Source organism: Chaetodon auriga, chromosome 6 (genome assembly GCF_051107435.1).
Source record: "Chaetodon auriga isolate fChaAug3 chromosome 6, fChaAug3.hap1, whole genome shotgun sequence".
In the NCBI taxonomy this organism is placed as follows: domain Eukaryota; kingdom Metazoa; phylum Chordata; class Actinopteri; order Chaetodontiformes; family Chaetodontidae; genus Chaetodon; species Chaetodon auriga.
In genome coordinates this window covers 4217050-4237034 of record NC_135079.1, presented here as the reverse complement: position 1 = coordinate 4237034, position 19985 = coordinate 4217050, and the positions used below count along the sequence as shown (strand labels likewise).

The following is a 19985-nucleotide window of genomic DNA, read 5'->3' as shown; positions in this document are numbered from 1 at the left end:
CACTCTATATTTAAATATTTTTTTTTATCTATAATACAATGAATATAATCATTATTTTTGTCGTGTATGTTTTCCTTAGCATTATTTCTTACTACCTGTGGTTGTTCTTGTGTGTTGTGATTGATGTGATTGGCTGATGTGACACCTATTAGAATCTATCTATCTATCTATCTATCTATCTATCTATGGTATCAGTTCATGAGTTGAAATCGTGTCTTGGATGTGTTGGGAGTTGCTGTGGGTTTCTTGTTTCAGATGCAATGCTCTGTAGCCTGTCCTGTCGTCAGCTGGACATTTCATCCCTGAGTCTCTCTTCACTGCATTGCCCAGATTCCCCCTTTTTTTCCCACACGACCTTGTTTTCAACATGGATGCCGAAAAATCTCCCCACACATCGCTGTTTATGTTGCTGAATAACGAATCTAACAACATCCAGTGGGACTGCGTGGCCTGGAATCCACAGTCTCGGTTGACTGTCGTCTTATATTGATGCTTAAATATTTATTTTCTTCGCCGACGCAGCGCATTTTCAGTCAAAAGCCCGAGACAATACGAAAACCGACGCGGAATGGCGTCTGCTAGGGGCCCAGGAATCTGAATAACAGCAACCTAAGCTCGAATAGAACGTGGCTGACGAATAGGAGTGCGAGCTGTGATCGGTCCAACCAATCACCGCGTTTGAATTTTGAATAGGCGGTACATCGCTGGGACGATTGTGTTGTCATACACGTTCCCGGTGTGTGGACATCGCGAAGCGTTTCCTGCACTGGTGCATGGTGGTCGAACAGGAGGAATTGTTGGAAAATTTCGGAGGTTAGTATATAAATTGGTTTTTACCCAGTATGCATTATTCCCACAGCCATCTCTGCGAGAGGGAGTGACAGGCGGCGGCAGGGATTCAAAAGAAGAATGGAAAATACTGTTTTGCCTTAAAATAAAATTGACATCCACCGAGTCAAAATGCTTATGTTATCATTAATTAGCTCACGGATTCCCCGGTCTTGTTTCCTAACTGCGTCGTTAGTTAGACGAACGCGGTTGGAGGCTTCATGGGGACAGCTAGCTAGCCTTCCAGCTGTCACCGAGTGAGCTTAGACTTCTAATACAACTTCAACTAGCTGCACTTTCGTGAAAGACAATCTTCAAGAATAATTTTGCTAATCGCTAAAAAAGTCGTGACAGCATTGCTTGGCGTAGTTAGCAGCGCTGTTAGCATGGTGGCTAATCTCCCCCTACTCCCGTTATGACAACGTTTCGGCAGCTGTAACTGCGGCGTTTGACCATCCAAACACACTGTCACTGTGCTAACTGCTCATCGTAAGGCTTACAGCAGAGCCAGTTTACTGCAGTTAGTAGAAAATGCTCAGTTTTAGAATGAAAAATGTGGCAAGTCATAGTTATGCTAAGTTGCATCTTAGCTAGCTAGCCCCAAATGCTATATTCAAATTAGCAAGCGCCAAAAACAGCACCGTAGACGGGAACGTTTGTTAAAATAAGAGCCCGTTCAGCCAGTTAGCACCCATTAGCTCAAAAAGTAAATATTAATCTTATCTTACACCTGCTTGAATAAGTCCACAAATGGTCGAGTTTATAGTTGGAACATATTTTTGCAATTAGCTTATATGCCGGTCATAAATGCAGCTAGCTCTTAGGTGTCAAATGATGAAAACAAGGCGTGATGACCTGGGGTCCACAGAGCTCCAGGGGCCTCAAAACTTTAGGATTTAAAGTGTGAACTACTTTTTTATAATCTAATAGGGTTTTTCTATAGGAATATGCACCGCAAAAGCACAGTGACTAACATGATAGAGGCCTTAAAGTGGATTATGAACATCAATTTAAGGCCCTGGCTTGAAGTGGTGCCAGTGTTAAATTGTAGTTTTGTGCAAATTCCTAAATTCATGTAATCAAGTTGATGAAGAGCATTTTCAGGCTTGTGTATGTCAGCATAGAAAAACTACATTGCACTTGTGCCCTGGCCCTGCTTGTATGTCTGCTGGCTGCACCTCATCCTCATGACTAACCTTCATCAGCGCATCACAGGCTGTCACGTCTCCCAAAGTATCTCCATCCTCAGTGTGTCTCTGTGTTTAATGCTGACATGTGGACACTGGTTTTAAGTCTTAAATGTGTCTCCTTTGTGTCCCACCCCAGCAGCTAAAGCATGCTCTTGGCCCAGATAAACCGGGACTCCCAGGGAATGGCAGAGTTTCATGATGCAGATGGGCAGCCGGTCACTCTCTGTCTGACAGAGGCTGTGACGGTGGCAGGTGAGCTAAGACAGAACTGGTAAAATTGTTTTATTTCACAATTAGCGAAAGAAAAAACAAGGGCATTGCTGGGTAAGCAAGACGCAAGACATGGCCACCTCAAGGGAGGGATGAACAAAATGCAACTGAAGAAAATGAAGGAGATGAAAATGCATACACAGTGAAGTGTGGAAGTGATGAAATGTGTGTGAATTAAAAAAACAGAGTGATAAATTGTCACCTGATTTGATAAACTTGTGACATTTGCTCTGAAACAGCGTTGCTCTGATGATCAACTCGGCTGTGTTCCTGTCCACTGTTCATCATTTACAATACCCATTTTTACTGGCAACAAGCCATTTTTGTCACTTCTGCCCAAAGATTTCAGTTTATCCACACCCCATGACTAACTGATCAAGTTTTTGATTTGCTGCTGCCCTGTCAAGATGAAGGCTCACAGGTGCGTTCAGTCTGGAAAAGGTGTGCACCGCTTTGTGACAGTTTCCTGGTTAAGGCGACTTGTTCCCTCGAAATGGTGTGACGCGGGGTTTTTGAGGTACATTTTCTTTTGTTTGCTTGGTGTGTCACAGGTGTTGCCCAATCAGCAGTGACATGGAAACCCTGATGGATGAAGGCAGTGAGCTTGCGCAAACACTACAGGGTTTTCAACACCCCACCATTTCTGTTTAAATAAATGTTTTTCTGCGTTTTGACTTTGCCTCCGGCCATCTTGGCACTGCCAAAAACGGTCACTCGGAGCAGATATGCCCATAATTACGCATAACATTAAGTCTTAATATAGTTGAAACAAGTGAGTACAGTCATCACAAACAGGAAAATGATCCATAGTGACCAGAACTGTTTTTTGTACCAGGCTGTAAACATGTTTATCGCTGCTGTCATGTTGGCCTGTTATAGTGGGGGTCTATGGGGATTGACTTGCTTTTGGAGCCAGCTTCAAGTGGCCATTTGATGAACTGCAGCTTTGTGGCACACGTACATCGGCTTCATTTTTCAGCCCTGGAGGTTGATGCTTGGTTTTGTCGGTGCTGAATGCACCACAGGCCTGCAAGCTGACAGCCAAAAACTCAGTCGGTTAGTCAGCGGGTGTGGTTTTTGATTGACATTTTGGGCAGAAATAACAAATTGCTTGCCCAAAGCAACAAATTGCTTTGGGCAGAAGTGACAATGATGATGAATGTCAGGTGTGGTGACTGATGAATGGTAGACAGTAACACCGCCCAGCTGACTCTCAGAGCACCGCTTACAAATGGAAAATGCCAATCAGGTTTATCAAATCAATTGTCTATTCAACACCTCTTATTTTTCAGTTCACACACATTTCATAAACACTTTCATCACTTTTATCTTCTTCAGTTAGTTTTTGGTATTCCAACAATGAGGCGACTTTCCTTCAATGATAAATGGCCATTTTGTGTTGTGAATGATAAATGTAAGAAATGATGAAACACGGCTCTGTTTTCGTCATATCACAACTAGTTTCTGTTACGTTACCTCAAACTATAAACAATACGAGGCTTTAACAAGAAATATGAAATAATAGAGTTATTATGTCCCATATCCTGGGACATGATAAGACACGGTCAGTCATACAGAAGTACAATATTTGAACATCTCACTTCATTATCATTCAGAAACTTTGAAATTTTCCTCAGTTGCCCAGTTAAGAGTAAATTCTGATGAGTGAGTTCTGCATCCAGAGGAAGTTGTATTTATCGTTATGAGATCTTCATCCTCTCTTGTCCCTTTGGAAAAGCTGTGAGATGATCATGCAGCCCGCCCATGGAAGTAAACATGAGCGTACAGCGTGCATTTTAAAGGATAAGACCTCAGTTCAATGTCTCCACGTGCAGACATAACATAATGATCCTGCAACGTGATCTTACTTCTTAACCCAACAGTTAAAGTCTCGTCATTGTCAAATCATTTCCCAGATGGTGATCAGATGGAGAGCATGGACACAGTGAGCCTGCAGGCAGTTACGCTCGCAGATGGATCCACTGCATACATCCAGCACGACTCCAAAGCTTCCTTTTCAGATGGGCAGATCATGGACGGCCAGGTGATTCAGCTAGAGGACGGCTCAGCTGCCTACGTTCAGCACGTGTCGATGCCTAAAGCAGGTAAAACACAAACGCACCCAGTATGTCAGGACAGAGGGAATAGTATTGTGCTGTATATAAATATATTCATGTTATATGCTACTGTATGCTGAAATACCAACCAGCAGTTTGTATTTCGTCTGGATCAGATAATGGTGTCTTGTAGGGCTGAAGGCATACATACAGATATCCAGAGACTCGGGCTAAGCAGAGGTTACTGTTGGTGAAGTCGTTGTGCCTGATTTTCTGTTGTAGGAGGGGACAGTTTACAGCTTGAAGACGGTCAAGCAGTTCAGCTAGAAGATGGAACAACAGCCTACATTCACACACCCAAAGGTAAGAAATGTTTAACACTGAAGCTCCTTTCTCATCTCATTCTTCAGGCATCTGAGAAAAAGTGTCTCCTTTCAGTGATTGTATTGAATTAGCAATGACTGTATTAAGATTAACTTTAGTTTCAGTAACATTTCGAAGTTAAAACACCTCACAACTCAAAAGGAGAGGAAAGAGAGAATAAAAGATGCAGAGTTTAAAGTTTTGGTTTGCCTGCTTTGATTCGGTCTGCCGATTTTTTTTTCTTTCTCTTTTGTCCTTTTACAACCTCCAGAGAAGCAGTGTACCAGCAACTTGTTAATTTGAGTCAAAGGTCATCCGCCGAGTCAGTTTGTGGACGTTGGAGCGTGTTTATGAATGTGTGATCCACTTTTCTTTAAATGCAGCTCTCAGTGTCTTGTGGCTGCATTCAGCTCAGCTCTGTCACTCTGAAGATAAAAACTGGTCTTTGTGGTTGACTAACCACCAAAATGATTATTTTAAAAACGTCACTTTTAGTAAGGCCTGTCTCATAGCTAAGGGTATTTGTACAAAGAAGCAGTAAGTTTGACTACTCTCGTGTAGTAAATGATCCATCCTCCCTGAGCAAACAACCGTCTCAGTTTTCATATTGGACCTGAGCCCATTTTCCTCATCCAGAGTCTCTCCATGAACGTCCTTCTCCTTGTTTCTGTGCAGATGCGTATGACCAGAGCGGTCTGCAGGAGGTGCAGCTGGAGGATGGCAGCACCGCCTACATCCACCACACAGTTCACATGCCCCAGTCCAACACCATCCTTGCCATCCAGGCTGACGGCACCATTGCAGACCTGCAGGCGGAGGCCACGGCCATGGACCCTGAGACCATCAGCGTGCTGGAACAGTACACCACCAAGGTACACACACTACATGATCACACACTACATGATTGGACCGGTGAGGCACTGGTCTGTCAGACGTGTCATGAGAGCATCAAGATCAAAAACTGGAAATTATAAGATCATGTGTTTGCTTGTATGTCCCCATAATGTCTTGATGTACTTGTTTTTTTCAATTTTGAATATTTTGTTTTGGAATAATCTATTGGTGCAATATTGCAATCCAGTATTAGTGGTCTTTGACTTTCTGACAGCATGTACTGTAATAGGAAGTGTCCCTTTGTCCTGCCTGTCAGGTGGAGAACATAGAGAACCCCTTGGGCTCCTACGGCAGAGTGGAAGCGGACAATGGCGTCCACATGAGGGTAGAGTATTTCTAATTTTGGCTTTTCATCCTGCGTCCAGGGTTAACAGCTGAATCTAATTCATTTGCCTCTCAGATTGTGTTACAGGGTCAAGACAACAGGCAAGGACGGGCCTCAAATGTAGGCGAGAAGTCTTTCCGCTGTGAATACGAGGGCTGTGGAAAGCTTTACACCACTGCCCACCATCTCAAGGTGAGCGTGGGCGCTTTGTGGTTGTGCGTGCACGTAAAAGAAAGTTTTACTTGTGCCTACACGAGTGTGGGAAGACAATATTCCCTTATAGCATCTTCCTGTGATGTTGTTAGCTGCTTGTTTGCTTTTTCAGCCTCGCTGCTACAGTTTTGTTTGTGTCCTGCAGGTACACGAGCGCTCCCACACTGGAGATAAACCGTATGTCTGCGACTATCCAGGCTGTGGGAGGAAGTTTGCAACAGGTACCAGTGGGGGATAATATTATTTCTCACAGAGCTGTCTCACTAACTTTTGAGATATTTTGTTAAAAAAGTTCACACATTGGTTATTTTTTAAGTAGAAAGAGATGCAGCCTACATCAGAATGTTCTGGAAGATTACTTTGGCACTCTTAAGTGGCTAAAACAAACAATTGTACATAAATGAAGGTGCATTAATCAGGAATAAGGGCTCTCATTTTGTGTTTTATGCCGGTTTCAGGGTATGGACTGAAGAGTCACTCACGCACACACACGGGGGAGAAGCCATATAGATGTCAAGAGCTGAACTGCTGCAAGTCCTTCAAAACGTCCGGAGACCTTCAAAAGCACACACGGACTCATACAGGTACACAACTACACCTGGGACCAGTCATAATTTTGTTGTGTTACGTGCCTGAAAGGGCGTTCAGATGTCTCATAATTGTGTTACTGGTGTTGCAGTGTTTAACTGCTGTTTACTTGCTGGGAGCCGAAATGATAACTACCACTTGGCCTCAAGGCTGTTTGATGCGGAAGTGACTGAGAGCTCAAAACTGAAATTATGTTATTTTGGTCAAAAGTACCAGGCCAGAGTCATGCACCAGTGGCTTTTCAAAGACCTCAGATTGGGGTGCGGTGCCTCCGTCCGGAATGAGATGAACAAATTGCAAGGTTTTGTCAGCTGGATGCGTGTAGCTGAATTTTTTTCACAAAGTATTGGAGGAGTTTTCAGGCACTTGATCACCACGAGAAGCACAACGCTGAGAGGTTGCTGTTTATTTTTGAACACAGGATTTTTGCAGTTTTAATCTCATTGATTACTTAATAAGTGGGGAGATCTGCAATATTTCACATAATATTTCAACATGTGTAATGTCAAACACTTATATATAACACTGATTATATCTACTGGTCATACCAAGAAATATCAGCAGCCGCTTACAGTGCCTTTTGACAACATTTAAACCTGGACTGATGGGAAACCCCTCAAACCCCTGACATCCTGTTTGTTATCTGCAGGAGAGAAGCCTTTTAAATGCCCGGTCGAAGGCTGCGGCAGGTCATTCACCACCTCCAACATCCGCAAAGTTCACATCCGGACACACACCGGGGAGCGGCCGTACTACTGCTCTGAGCCCAGCTGTGGACGGTCATTCGCCAGTGCCACCAACTACAAGAACCATATGAGGATACACACCGGTGAGTCCTTATAGATCAGTGTGGCAACTCCTTGTTCCGTCCCTGTCTACTTTTAATGAGAATTTAGATTCCAGTGCATGCTTAAGCATCGCTGAAGGACTGAAATTTTCACGTCTTCTAATACTACAAATGAACTGAACTTCCTTCTTTACTCCTCCAGGAGAGAAGCCGTATGTCTGCACAGTGCCTGGCTGTGAAAAGCGTTTCACAGAATACTCCAGCCTTTACAAACACCATGTGGTTCATACACCCTGCAAACCTTACAACTGCAACCACTGTGGGAAAACATACAAGCAGATCTCCACGCTCGCCATGCACAAACGCACAGCCCACAACGACACAGAGCCCATCGAGGAGGAGCAGGAAGCCTACTTCGAACCCCCAACAGGTCTGTGTGAATGTAACGATGGAGAGAAACTCCTTTTTGATAAAGCTCTGAGGTGTATAAGAGTACATTAAACGTGAATATAGAGCTGCAATGATTAGTCGGTGCACAGAAAATGAATCTGTGGACATTATAAACACAGAATAGACACGGATAAGATGAAGATACATGTAAATAACATGGAATAACACAATTTTTCATCTCCATTCAGATGCCATCGACGACCCGAACGTCAGCTACACGACAGCGGTGGTTGAGGCTGAGGACTCCGGCTCAGAGCAGGTTCCTGTGGAGACCTCAGACATGGTTGGTCAGCAGCACGTTGCCTTGGTCACACAGGAGGACGGAACGCAACAGCAGGTAATGGATAATGGATTGATGGCGGTTAAGGCAACATTTGATGCTAAAAAAGTTATAAAAGTGTCTTTACATCAGCCTACCTATAACAGTAAGAGTTCAAGCAGATGTGAGGCCACCTCAAAGGAAAAAGGTCATTTTACGATTTAAATTATTTCTTTTTTTCCTCTGTTAAAAGCTTTCGTAGCTACATAACTATTTTAGCTCAGTGATGTTCTGTTACATCAAGAATTAATATGCTAAGTATGACAAAACTTCACCCAAATGTCTCATAGGATTAAATGATGAAGCGAGGAGACTTTACATCCAAAAGGTCAAAGGTCAGCCTCACTGTGACATCATAATGTTCTGAAGAAGCAAAAAACTTTTTATTGGCCTTTACTCAGCACCATAACTCAGGAGCAGATGGGCAGATTGTGACCATATTTCACATTTGGTCAGAAACTGAATTGGCGACACAAATCTTTGGTGTTCATCTTGAAACTGTGCTGATTGTGTGGATCCTCTGTGCTGATGGGTTGAAGATTCGTGTGGAGCTTCCACGTTTCACAGTTGTTAAACGCAGCAACACCCATAATTGAAGCATTGTAGTCCACCACAGGCTCATTGGTTGTGCTGATATTGAGCTTCAGGTGATTGTCGTTGCAGCATGTGATGAAGCTCTCTATCAGTCCTCTGTGCTCCTCTGTAAAAATAGTCTCTAAGTGAAGGCGGCGTGTTTCTCTTTGGACAGCTTCCATTTCTTCAAAAAATGCCCTTAATGCCTTTTTATTATATTCCTTCGGAGTCGTCACATCATATATGAGACTGGACAGACGTGGATGTAAACTGTCTAATTCTAGTTTGTTGTCAAGCTTGTCTCTGTGTGCATTGTTTGTATTTTGATGTTCAAACAGAGGACTTGAGGCAGGGTAAGAGATGAGGTGTCGGGGTTAGATTTGGGTTCTTGTGCTGCTGTGAAACTGAATGTGTTGTCTCACGTCAGGTCAGTATCTCTGAAGCAGACTTGCAAGCTATGGGTGGCACAATCACTATGGTCACCCAAGAAGGCACAACCATAACCATCCCAGCCCACGAACTGGCGACGCAAGGTGCTCACTCTGTGACCATGGTAACAACAGACGGCTCAGACGAACAGGTAAACAAACTGAACAAAGATGTCAGATTAACTTTTTGTACTGAGGTCTTTTATTCATTGTCTGGCGATGTGTTGATGCAGAACTTCACTGAGTGAGCTGACAGAAAGAAGAGAGCAGACTCAGGACTCAAGAGTTCACTGTCTCACGTTAGAAAGAAATGTACTTTGTAAGAGATATTTTACTTAAAACATTACAAACCAGGCGAACAGCCCCACCAGAACTGTCTCATGCCCATTCTTAGCCTGGCTGTTGAACGCTCAGCCAAATCTCTGCTGGCCCTCCACGATGGCACCAGATGTGGCCCCTGACTGATTGGTGTCCCAACACGAAATAACCTCGTTTCATTTTTGTCCAATGTTTCTGACTCCCTCAGGTGGCCATCATGACACCCGACATGGCCTCGTTCCAAACGGTGGAGGAGGCAGCCTACAGCCAAGACCAGGATGACATTCATCCTGTCACATTACTGGCCACCTCCAACGGCACTCACATTGCTGTGCAGGTTGGTAGACCGACCCCATAGGAGTGAATAGACTGGTGGGGTGAGTTCCAATCTGTGAATTTGTTCACTTTGTTTTTGCTGAAAACTACTCTCAGTGTTGTGTCGCTCATATGATACTGACAGGAGTTTCAGTCGGGAGGAGGGTACTTAAGTTGCCCCCCTCCTCCGCCCAAGTAATCTCTCCCCAGACCCCTCCCTGTTGAGCTATTTACATAAACGCTTAAGTTGTAAGATTTTCTTCCTGGTTAATTTGGTGACACCTGCAGGGTTAATGCTAAAGGTCCTGTGACTCCCTCATAATAAGTCAACTCGTGTTTGGCCAGTTAAATACCATGAAGCTTCCGGAAATGGTGCAGCAAACACCCAGTTCGCCATACTGCAAATGCAAGGACTTTGTGTGACCTCATCCTGTGACAGATAGTGGCTTAACAGATATTTATTTAATGTAGGTGGGGTTCAGTTCAGGGGGTGTAGGTGTTGCTGCTGTCCCGCTGGGACACTGATCTTTAATCAAACTAAACCAAAACTTAGCTACCACAGGATGTTTGAGTTTACATGGAATCCAAATTCATGACGACCACCAGCATTTACACTTACAATTGTCCAGACTTTATAGTAAGAGTTTTCCATCGGTGGGTAGTTACGTACTGGCAAACACTGACACAATGATAATCTTTCACCTGTTCTAAAAACAGTGTGCTTCAACTACATGTTAGACTGTTATATTCAAAAAAAACATGCCTAAAGTCCTAGAGGGGCTATGATCACATCAAAGTTGCAGGTGTGACGAGTAATCTTGTTTATCCTGAATAACACTATTCACCCCCCCACCCCGCTCTTTCTGTCATGTTAATTACAAAGCTAACACTGTTTTCTTACCTTGTGACATTTGTGCATAACATTCAGCAGGCACATTACAGTCAGACATGGTCTGATAGGTATTGTATTTTAAAGGGGTGGCAGAGTAAATGGATTACATCAGGCGTAGTGATTGATTAACAGTGGTTATCAGTATGTCGACCGGTATTTGAATTACCAACATTGTTTTCCTCTTTCCTCTGTAGCTCAGTGATCAGCCTTCCCTGGAGGAAGCCATCAGAATAGCATCAAGAATACAACAAGGAGAGTCGCCGGGCCTGGATGATTGATGGACTCATTATGGACTATGTTGTAGGATCAAAACCATCTCAGTTGGACTATATTGACGAGAGAAATCACAAGTCTTCCTCCATGGTTTTTTTTCCACGAAAGACCTTAGCTTTTATGTGTACATAGGATTTTGATAACTGGATTTCTGCTATGCTATTTTGTCCCTCAACCAAAAGATGGGAGAGGGGAAAAATGCTTTCTTATGTTTATGGTGCACAATGCACAGTGCAGTGTACAGCTAATGCTATTTCTAATTAAAAAAAAAAAAAAAGACTGTGTGATAAATTGACTGAACTTGATTCTGAATACCCGAGTTCCCATTAAACTTTGCTCACCTTTGCACAGCCGTGAAGGTCAAACACCTATAGAGCTTTTCTATGTTGTAGATGAATATTGCTGACATCGAAACTATAAAAGAACACATGGAATTATGTGGTTTCATTTTAGTCGTCACCTGCAGTATTATCCAAAATACCTGATAAGAGTCCAAGCACAAGGCACATATGCTATGTATGCACCATTTGTTATTTAACTGTTTATAATTACTAGTTTGTTTGTGGACTAAGATTTTGTCATCTTATAAAAAATATGATCCAGTCTTACAGACTAAAGTAACCAACAATTTGTAATGAGGAGAAAATAAGCTCAAACTCAATCAGCTACAAAATCCCAATTAAACTGAATGATGATGGAATGAAATCATATGAAACATACAAGTTTATAATATAGCAGCACTCTTAAAGGGGCAATTTAGTATGTATTTTTCTAACTGTTTTATACTTATTTACTCTTAAATAAGAATTTTCATTGTTTTTTTACATGATAATATCTTTACATGTTAGTATGACGCATATTTAAGTATGTTTATATGATGGTATTGCTAGTTTTACAGTACAGATCAGAATACTTTATCTGAAAATCCTTAAATACTAAAATGTTAAGTGGATTTAACTTGATGAAATTAACTCAGGTGTAGAAACAATACGAATGATGCGGTTTTTTGAGGCGGTGGTTGGGCTTTTCAACCTGAGGAAACTTTTTTTTTTTTTTTTTTTTTTTTTTTAGCACTTATTGCTATTTTCTTGTAAAAACTGAAACAAATTGGGTTTATATTCCCTTTTGACTTTTTTGTTTTCACGTGTCGCGGCTTCTTTCATCACGCCCTCTAAAGAATGGACGCATTGCTTGGAAGTTAATGTAACCGCATGCCTTCAGGCACATGAAACACACACGTTCCCGCCAGATTGCTCCTCGGCCATCGATGACGTAAGGCCTCCTGAAAACTCTCTGGAACGCCCATCTTTCAAAATTTCTAGATGCGCTCTGATTGGCTGCGCAGGGACATGTGACTAACGGTCGCGGGAAGTCCTTTGCCACGCGCGTGATAGGAAGAGGACTGTTCTTGACTCATTCAAACTTTTTTGTAAACATTGGTATGGTTTTATTGCGGAAAGACGTGTTTCTGTGTCGGTGAGCCATCAGCAAGGTGGTGACGGATACTGATACTCAGCCGGACCCGGTAGTTTTTGTGTTTGTTTTTAGTTTAAAGCCAACTTCGGACGTTGCTCTTACGGTGAAGACTAGCTAGCTAACGTTGACTATCGTTAGTCCGGGGCCATTTCTCAGCGTTGGATGGGCGTGTAGGAGTTAGTAAACAAGTTAACTTTTTCTGAGATGTTAACGGAGCTATAAGCATTTCGCTGTAGTTTGTGGACGTTTTTGAATCGATACCTTTATTTTAAGGTAGTTTGAGGTTGGTTAGCTTTGTGTTTTTCGCGAGAAACGCAGCTGTAGCGGGGGTCCAACCGCGTGATTTTCCCGTCGACGCAGCCGGGGTTTAAATCCTGAAAATGTCGAGCTACAGTCGCCACCGACACGGATCCCCTTCCCCGAAATGTCGACCAATTCGTCAAAAATTACAGTTTACATCCAGCGACGGGGAGGACGACCCCATTGAGGACGTTAACAACAGCACCGGTGGAGAGTCTGGCTTCACGGAGATGGATTCCCCGATGCCGGTGCGACGGGACGCCGTCGACAAACGGCTGGACGGGAGCAGCAGCCCCCTGAACCAGTCCGGTGGGGACGACGACGTGGAGCTGTGGGACGAAGATAGTTTCGGGTCCCCGTCTGACCTGCGGTCACCGAGCAGTGTGATCTTTGCTAACTGCTCGCCGTCACCGAGGAAAAGCTCTCGGCTGTACGGAGGGTCACCGGAGCGGTCCTACGTCCAGGACGACGGGGAAGGGTCCAGCTCCCCGATCCCAGACTGCCCCGACACACCCCCACATAAAACCTTCAGAAAACTCAGACTTTTTGACACACCACACACACCAAAGGTTCGTATTTGTTGAGTTTTATTTTTATTTTTTTAATTCATTAATGTTAATTGTTTCTGGGATCAATTTATTCTCTAAATGTCTCAAAAATATATTGAGCTGTTTGCACCCTTGAAACACTGATTTGGAAAGAAAACCACAAAACTTTACCAACAAATTAGGTCATTTTTTGAATTCCATGGGATAACTGGGATAAGGCAGTTTCCCACAGTGACCCAGTTAATGTACAACTGTACTATTGCGTAATGCAGAACTCACTACAGTCAGCCTGATGATGTGAGCTGTGGTTTTATGTCTGGGCATGTCTCCATCAGTGATCCCTGCATCACACAGCACTGCCCTTTAATCAGTTTTAAACCTGGATATTCCACACAACTTTATTTCAGAACTACCCATCATGTTGTTTGTGCACCAGGCTTATTGGAGATCCTCTTAATCAGATTGTTTCCTTTGAAATCATTTCACTTGTGAGTTTTTTTTTTCTCTGCTGCTGCTTTCAAGTAACCACTAAATCTGTCTTTTCCAGAGTTTGCTGTCCAGAGCCAGGGGCTCCGGCCTGGGATCCTCCAGCAGGAGAGTCGCCCTGTTCAAGAATGTGGAGCCTTCAGGGAAGTCAATCACCGACAGCAGCAGGAGACAGCAGACCCCTCTGGTCAACTTTAACCCCTTCACCCCCGACTCCCTCCTCATCCAGTCTGCCACACAGCAGAGAAACAACAGGAAACGAGCACACTGGAACGAGTATGTTGCCCAGACATTTTCTGTCTGACACATTTTTCTTACAAACACCTTTATCTTTAGAGAGGGACCAAAGCATCTGTTGTACCTAAAAGCTGTGTAGATTGTGGAACTTCAACAGTCAATATTCACACCCCAGTCAGTTGGTGTATAACAACGTTTCAGCTTTGTCTTCCCAGTAATGCAGAAGCTGTTTCTCTCACGTAGCAGAGCCGTGCTGAACAACTGTACCTGTTATCTTGAGTGCAGATCAAACCATTGTTATAATAACCAGAAACGTTAAAGCCGTTAACTAAGGCCAGGGAGTTTGGCTGGGAACCAAGACCTCATGGTTACTGGTGAACTCTGCCATATGCTTGTGAAGCCCCTGCTGCTGCCCCCTGCTGTACAGAATGTGAACCAACATCCTCTATTGTCTTTGATCTTTCAGCTCTTGTGGAGAAGACATGGAGGCAAGTGATGGTGAGGGAGAGGAGGAGGTCTTGCCACCATCAAAGGTAATTAAAAGTTCATGTGATTAGCAGTAATTACATATGGTACTTACTGCGTTTACAGTCAGGAATGTTAGAAGTTGACATCTGTTTTTTATTTTTTACTACTGGAAAATAATGGATCAACAAAACTGTTGATAATGAATTTTTTGTACAACTCTTCTTCCACCCTCAGAGGATCACCATGATGGAAAGCAACATGATGTCCAGGTACACCACAGAGTTCCTCGAGCTGGAGAAGATCGGCTGTGGGGAGTTTGGTGCTGTGTTCAAGTGCGTGAAAAGACTAGATGGCTGCATCTACGCCATCAAGAGATCAAAGAAGCCTCTGGCAGGATCAGTAGACGAGTAAGTTGAGTTTATAACCATCTGAAAAATGCTTTTTGGGGATCGTGCCTTCATGTTTTTTCATCTTATTGTGGGGACTCTTTACCTGAAGTCCAGTCCAGCATCTGAATTTTGTGATACCACGAATTTTGTAAGAAAAGTTACACTTTTTAAGATGATGAACATGCAGGTTTAACATAGAAGTTTCCCCTCAGTGTTCAGTATCATGCAGTACAAAATGTGCCAAAAGTCATCCATGTGCTCTTTAGTGTAATTGGACCGACGAGTTGTTTACTGGAAAGACTTGAGGCACACTTTGTCCTTCATTTTAACTAGAAAACGTCTCTGAGGCATGTCTTAATTAAAACGGTCTGTTCCCCTCCTCCACAGACAGAACGCCTTACGGGAGGTGTATGCCCATGCTGTGTTGGGCCAGCATCCCCACGTGGTGCGTTACTACTCGGCCTGGGCCGAGGACGACCACATGCTCATCCAGAACGAGTACTGCAACGGCGGCACGCTGTCCGACGTCATTGCAGAGAACTACAGACGGCTCAGTTACCTGTCAGAGCTGGAACTGAAAGATCTGCTGCTGCAAGTCACACGAGGACTCAAGTACATCCACTCGACTTCTCTGGTACACATGGACATCAAGCCCAGTGAGTGCTGAGGGGTGCTAAAATCCTGAATGTAGTAATTGGCAGGAGATTATGATGAAAGGATTTATACAGATAACACTTTGGATAGCTCAAGTCTTAATGTTTTCTGACAGATAATAAGTGTTAACGTCTTTTCCCAGGCAACATCTTTATTTCACGGAAGTCTGTAGCCAGCTGTGATGAATGTGATGAGGATGACGGACTGACCACCAGTGCTATTTACAAAATAGGTAAACTGCCTCCTCAGTTCTTTTTTTTTTTAAGTGTGTTATTCCTTTACTGATGTTTTCAAACTGTACTCAGTGTGAAATGGTTCGTGGCTTAAATCTGTACTGTATGTTCTCCCTCTCCAGGTGATCTTGGTCATGTGACAAGAGTGAACAATCCACAGGTGGAGGAAGGTGACAGCAGATATCTGGCCAATGAAGTTTTACAAGAGGTTTGTCATCTTACTTACAAGCTGCCTCTTTTTTTAAATAACAAGCTTCACTGAGGTGTTAATATTTCCCCTCGTTGCTCTGGTTTTCCTCGTAGGACTACAGTAACTTGACGAAGGCGGACATCTTTGCTCTGGCTCTGACTGTCGTCAACGCTTCAGGGGCCGAGCCTCTTCCCACCAACGGAGACAAATGGCACGAGATCCGACAGGGCAAACTTCCCGCCATCCCTCAAGTGCTTTCTCCAGAGTTCCTCAGTCTTCTCAAGGTAACAGTCAGTCTCTGTCCTCTATTTCTTTCCCTCTTGTTTGTGAATACAAGCAGCTACGTGAGGACCGGAGTTGTCCTGTTTGGTTCACCAAGGATGTCAAAGGAGACCGTCTGGCCTTTTTGGATTGCGCAGTGCACAATGAAGATGGCAGGAGCTTCAACATTGAAGTATACAGAAAATCCACACACACAGATCAACGTTTGCTCTTTGATTCTCACCACCTGGAGAACAAGCCAGGGGTTATCAGAACCCGACAACGCCGAGCTCAGAACGTGTCCATGAGGACAGAAGGCAAGGATAAGGAACAGAGACACAGCAGGGAAGCACTCAGAGTGTGTGGCGACTCAAACTGGGCCAACATCAAGACCACAAAAAGACCCAAGAAAGAAGAAAAGGACCAAAACAATGTGTCGTCCCTTACATTGCAGGAGTATCTGAAAAACTCAGGGGGATTTTCAACAAACACAACATCCCCGTTCACTTCAAGCCCTGTGACACCCTGAGGCAGAAGCTCGTCCACCCGAAGGACAAAACACAGACACAAGCAGAGCAGTGTAGTGTTTGCAGAGCAATGCAGCGAGGATACACAGACTCGCGCTTTGGGGAAACAAAGCAACAAGTGCAGGACACAACACAGGAGAGCCAACACCTCAGGTCAAGACTCTGCAGGCCACCTACACTTCAAGGACAAGGGACGTCATTTCAGGACAATAATGTACAGAGTTTGGCCAGGGAAGACCGATGGTTTAAAGAGGAGTTAAAGAAAAAACTGGAAAGACCATCACTGAACAGAGGAGGTGGTCTAAGACACCACTTATCAGCCACTTAAAATGCAGTCCATTGACAGCAGGACTCACATGACTCTAACGACTCACGTTAGCTGAGAGGAGCTGTGATCCTGCACGAGGACAAATGCCGGGACTCCCCACCAGTCAGTTAGAACTGAGGAAGCCTTTTGGATGAGAGGCGAAACGACTTCTTAGAAATGTCGATACAACCTTGATTTAGAAAATATCTCCATAAGAAGCACTGCTAACCAACAGATTAGGACCCGAAAGAAAGTCTCTGAAACATTTCAACATTTCCCCCAGAGGCAAATAACTCCTGTTTGGCCAGAGATGGTTAACAAATAATTAACTTAACAGAGAGGTCGTTAGTGCTGAGCTTATCAATTCACCAACAGAATAAATAACATTCAAGCTATTAATAATTTCTACTGGCGATGACTTCACGCTTTATTAAGCAGCTTTTCCTGTTTTGACTTGATCTCCTCTTTTGTCTTTCAGCTGATGATCCATCCTGATCCAAGCAGACGGCCGTCAACGTCTGACCTCATCAAGCACCCGGTGCTGCTCACTGCTGCCCGAATGAGCGCCGACCAGCTCCGAGTGGAGCTCAACGCGGAGAAGTTCAAGAACGCGCTGCTCCAGAAGTAAGTCCACAACAGCTCAGGCGAAAAACCTCCAAATGCTGAAACTTTCTGGCAAATTATCTGAATGTCTTTGGGACAAAAGATGCGACTTGACTTTGGGGAATTATAATCAGCTGCTTTTTTCCCCCCACAATGGTATTTTAAACCACTGATAGAAAAAATAATCTTTAGTGAAGTGAATTGCCTTAATTCAGTCAGAGAAACTGAAGCTGTCAGTGTCTTAACTGTACTTATTATCGTCCTCAGGGAGCTGAAGAAGGCCCAGCTGGCTCGAGCTGCGGCAGAGGAGAAGGTTTTGTCCACCGACAGGATCCTGACCCGCTCCACAGTCCAGTCGCACCCCAGAACCTCCAGACTCATCGGCAAGAAGATGAATCGATCGGTCAGCCTCACCATCTACTGAGACTTTAATCCACGCTGACAGGAAGTGAAACACAAAGGCTCATGGACCTTTCAATGAGAGACGGCCTCTCTCGTTTGTTCCCCGTCGGTCGTGGTGTTGGGGCTCCTCCGCCCAGTCGAGTCTGAACTGTCACCACGTCGACCTGGAACTCGTCTCGATAGACTCTCGTTGCCGACATAGTTCAGCCCTTTTTTCTGATGGACTTCTTCTTTGGAAGAGGCTGTCATTCCTCAAAGGTAGCTCCTCTACCTTTCACACTCTGTCATTCCTTAAGTTTGCATAGACGTCAGGCTCTCTCCGTTTCTGTCCTTGCACTTCCTTCGACAAAGCCGAAGCCTGTTGGCAGCGGACCGAAGCCGCAGTGAAGCTCTCTTCAGTGTGAATGTACTTGCCGTAGCCGTGCGCACCTTACTGCCTGTCAAATGCCTGATGCTGGGTACCGGAGGGTCTGAGAGCCGACCATTTGTGTTTGTAACGGAGCACTTTGGAGGCAACATGTGGGACTTGCCACATTTTTTTTTTTTTTTTAAGAAAAAAAGAAAAAACCTGCTGCTATTGATGTTTTGTGTGTATCAGGGTTTGGCCAGTTTCGGTTGGATCGTTCTGGAGGTCATCGGCTCTTATTTTCAAGTAGCAGGAGTCATTTTTCTGGTTGGACGGAAGCTGGATCATGCTGTGATTGTTTGAGGAAAATCATCCAGCTGGTTTGAAGTACCAAACCCAGCGAGGTAGCTCGTTAACTGTGAGGTTAGGATTGATCCGTAGTGTTTTACTTCCCTCCGCTGATTGGTGCTGCCAGCCCTGCCTGTAGCATTAGAACAATCATTGTCCCGTTCTTTGGATTCTCATGTGTTCTGTTTTCTTTTCCCACAAGGCTCATCTTCAATTACTGTTTCGAAGTATTCTTCATGTTTTTGTTCTTGTAACCTCTAACACACACCCCCCCCCCCCCCCCCCGCTGTTGTAACCTGTACATATGTTCTTTTAATAAATTCTCACCATCCACACTCGTCCTGCTCAGTGTGGTGTTGTGGCATAGAGGGAACTTCCCTTCAGAAGCTGTAACCCTGTCAGATTATAGTATTTGGAGTTGTAGTTGTCATAATATGGCCGTGGGTTCACCGTTTCCCACATCTGAACGTCGCTCTGAGGCTGGTTTCCTCCCAGCTTTGGCTAACATGATGTGGTAAAGGCAGCGTCCACACGCAGTGTTTAAATACTCACTGACTCACTGCAAAAGTGTCTGAAATGAAGCAACAAGGTGAGTATTCTGGTTATTTATGCACAGCTGCTGTAATCACAGATGTAATTCATGAAGTGCCAAACAAACGTGAACATCATAAAGTTATAATTCATTTGTTTCGATATTGTTGGTTGGACAAAAACAAACAAATTCAAGGAATTCTAAGTTGTTTTCTTCTCTGATTTCCTGACGTTTTACAGTCTGAAAGTTACGAGATTCATTAAAAAAGGTAACGACAGATCAGTGATATAAATCATTTGCTGCTCTAATAATTTCCAATCAGTTTATGATTATATTTATTTTGTTTATTTGAACTGGAAATAAATTGAACTGCAGTTACAGCAGAAATATTTAGTTACATGTAACTAAAGCTGACAGGAAAATGTAGTAAAGTAAAAAGTACAATATTTCCCTCTGAGCTGTCAGCCTGGTCTCACATGTTACATTCATATGAGGAGAAAATACTCAAGTAACTCTGTACTTATGTGTAGTACTTGAGTAAATGTACTTAGTTACATTACACCACAGATGAATAATCTGCCCAAGCATCGTTACA

The 19985-nt window shown here is 43.8% G+C and overlaps 2 protein-coding genes across 6 annotated transcripts; both read left to right on the top strand.

Moving 5' to 3' along the window:
- Positions 1 to 337: 337 nt before the first annotated feature.
- On the top strand, positions 338 to 11428 carry znf143b (zinc finger protein 143b). 5 transcript variants are annotated; one of them, XM_076733222.1, is made up of 15 exons: positions 338 to 813; positions 2155 to 2270; positions 4205 to 4393; positions 4628 to 4708; positions 5384 to 5580; positions 5859 to 5927; positions 6003 to 6119; positions 6286 to 6361; positions 6599 to 6724; positions 7378 to 7557; positions 7718 to 7945; positions 8154 to 8302; positions 9285 to 9437; positions 9812 to 9940; positions 11005 to 11428. In XM_076733222.1, the coding sequence occupies exons 2-15, from the start codon at positions 2165 to 2167 to the stop codon at positions 11086 to 11088; spliced, it is 1884 nt and encodes a 627-aa protein (XP_076589337.1). In that variant the 5' UTR covers positions 338 to 813; positions 2155 to 2164; the 3' UTR covers positions 11089 to 11428. The 5 variants fall into 5 exon arrangements, with proteins under 5 accessions (XP_076589337.1, XP_076589342.1, XP_076589341.1 ...); XM_076733227.1 differs by having other exon boundaries at positions 674 to 813; positions 9812 to 9980; XM_076733226.1 differs by having other exon boundaries at positions 795 to 813; positions 2158 to 2270.
- A 1025-nt stretch (positions 11429 to 12453) lies between these two features.
- wee1 (WEE1 G2 checkpoint kinase) lies at positions 12454 to 19192 on the top strand. Its single transcript, XM_076733257.1, has 10 exons — positions 12454 to 13428; positions 13955 to 14169; positions 14597 to 14663; positions 14833 to 15005; positions 15375 to 15643; positions 15784 to 15873; positions 15997 to 16082; positions 16178 to 16348; positions 17638 to 17783; positions 18030 to 19192. Exons 1-10 carry the CDS (start codon positions 12940 to 12942, stop codon positions 18184 to 18186), a joined length of 1863 nt encoding a protein of 620 aa, XP_076589372.1. The 5' UTR covers positions 12454 to 12939; the 3' UTR covers positions 18187 to 19192.
- Positions 19193 to 19985: the final 793 nt, after the last annotated feature.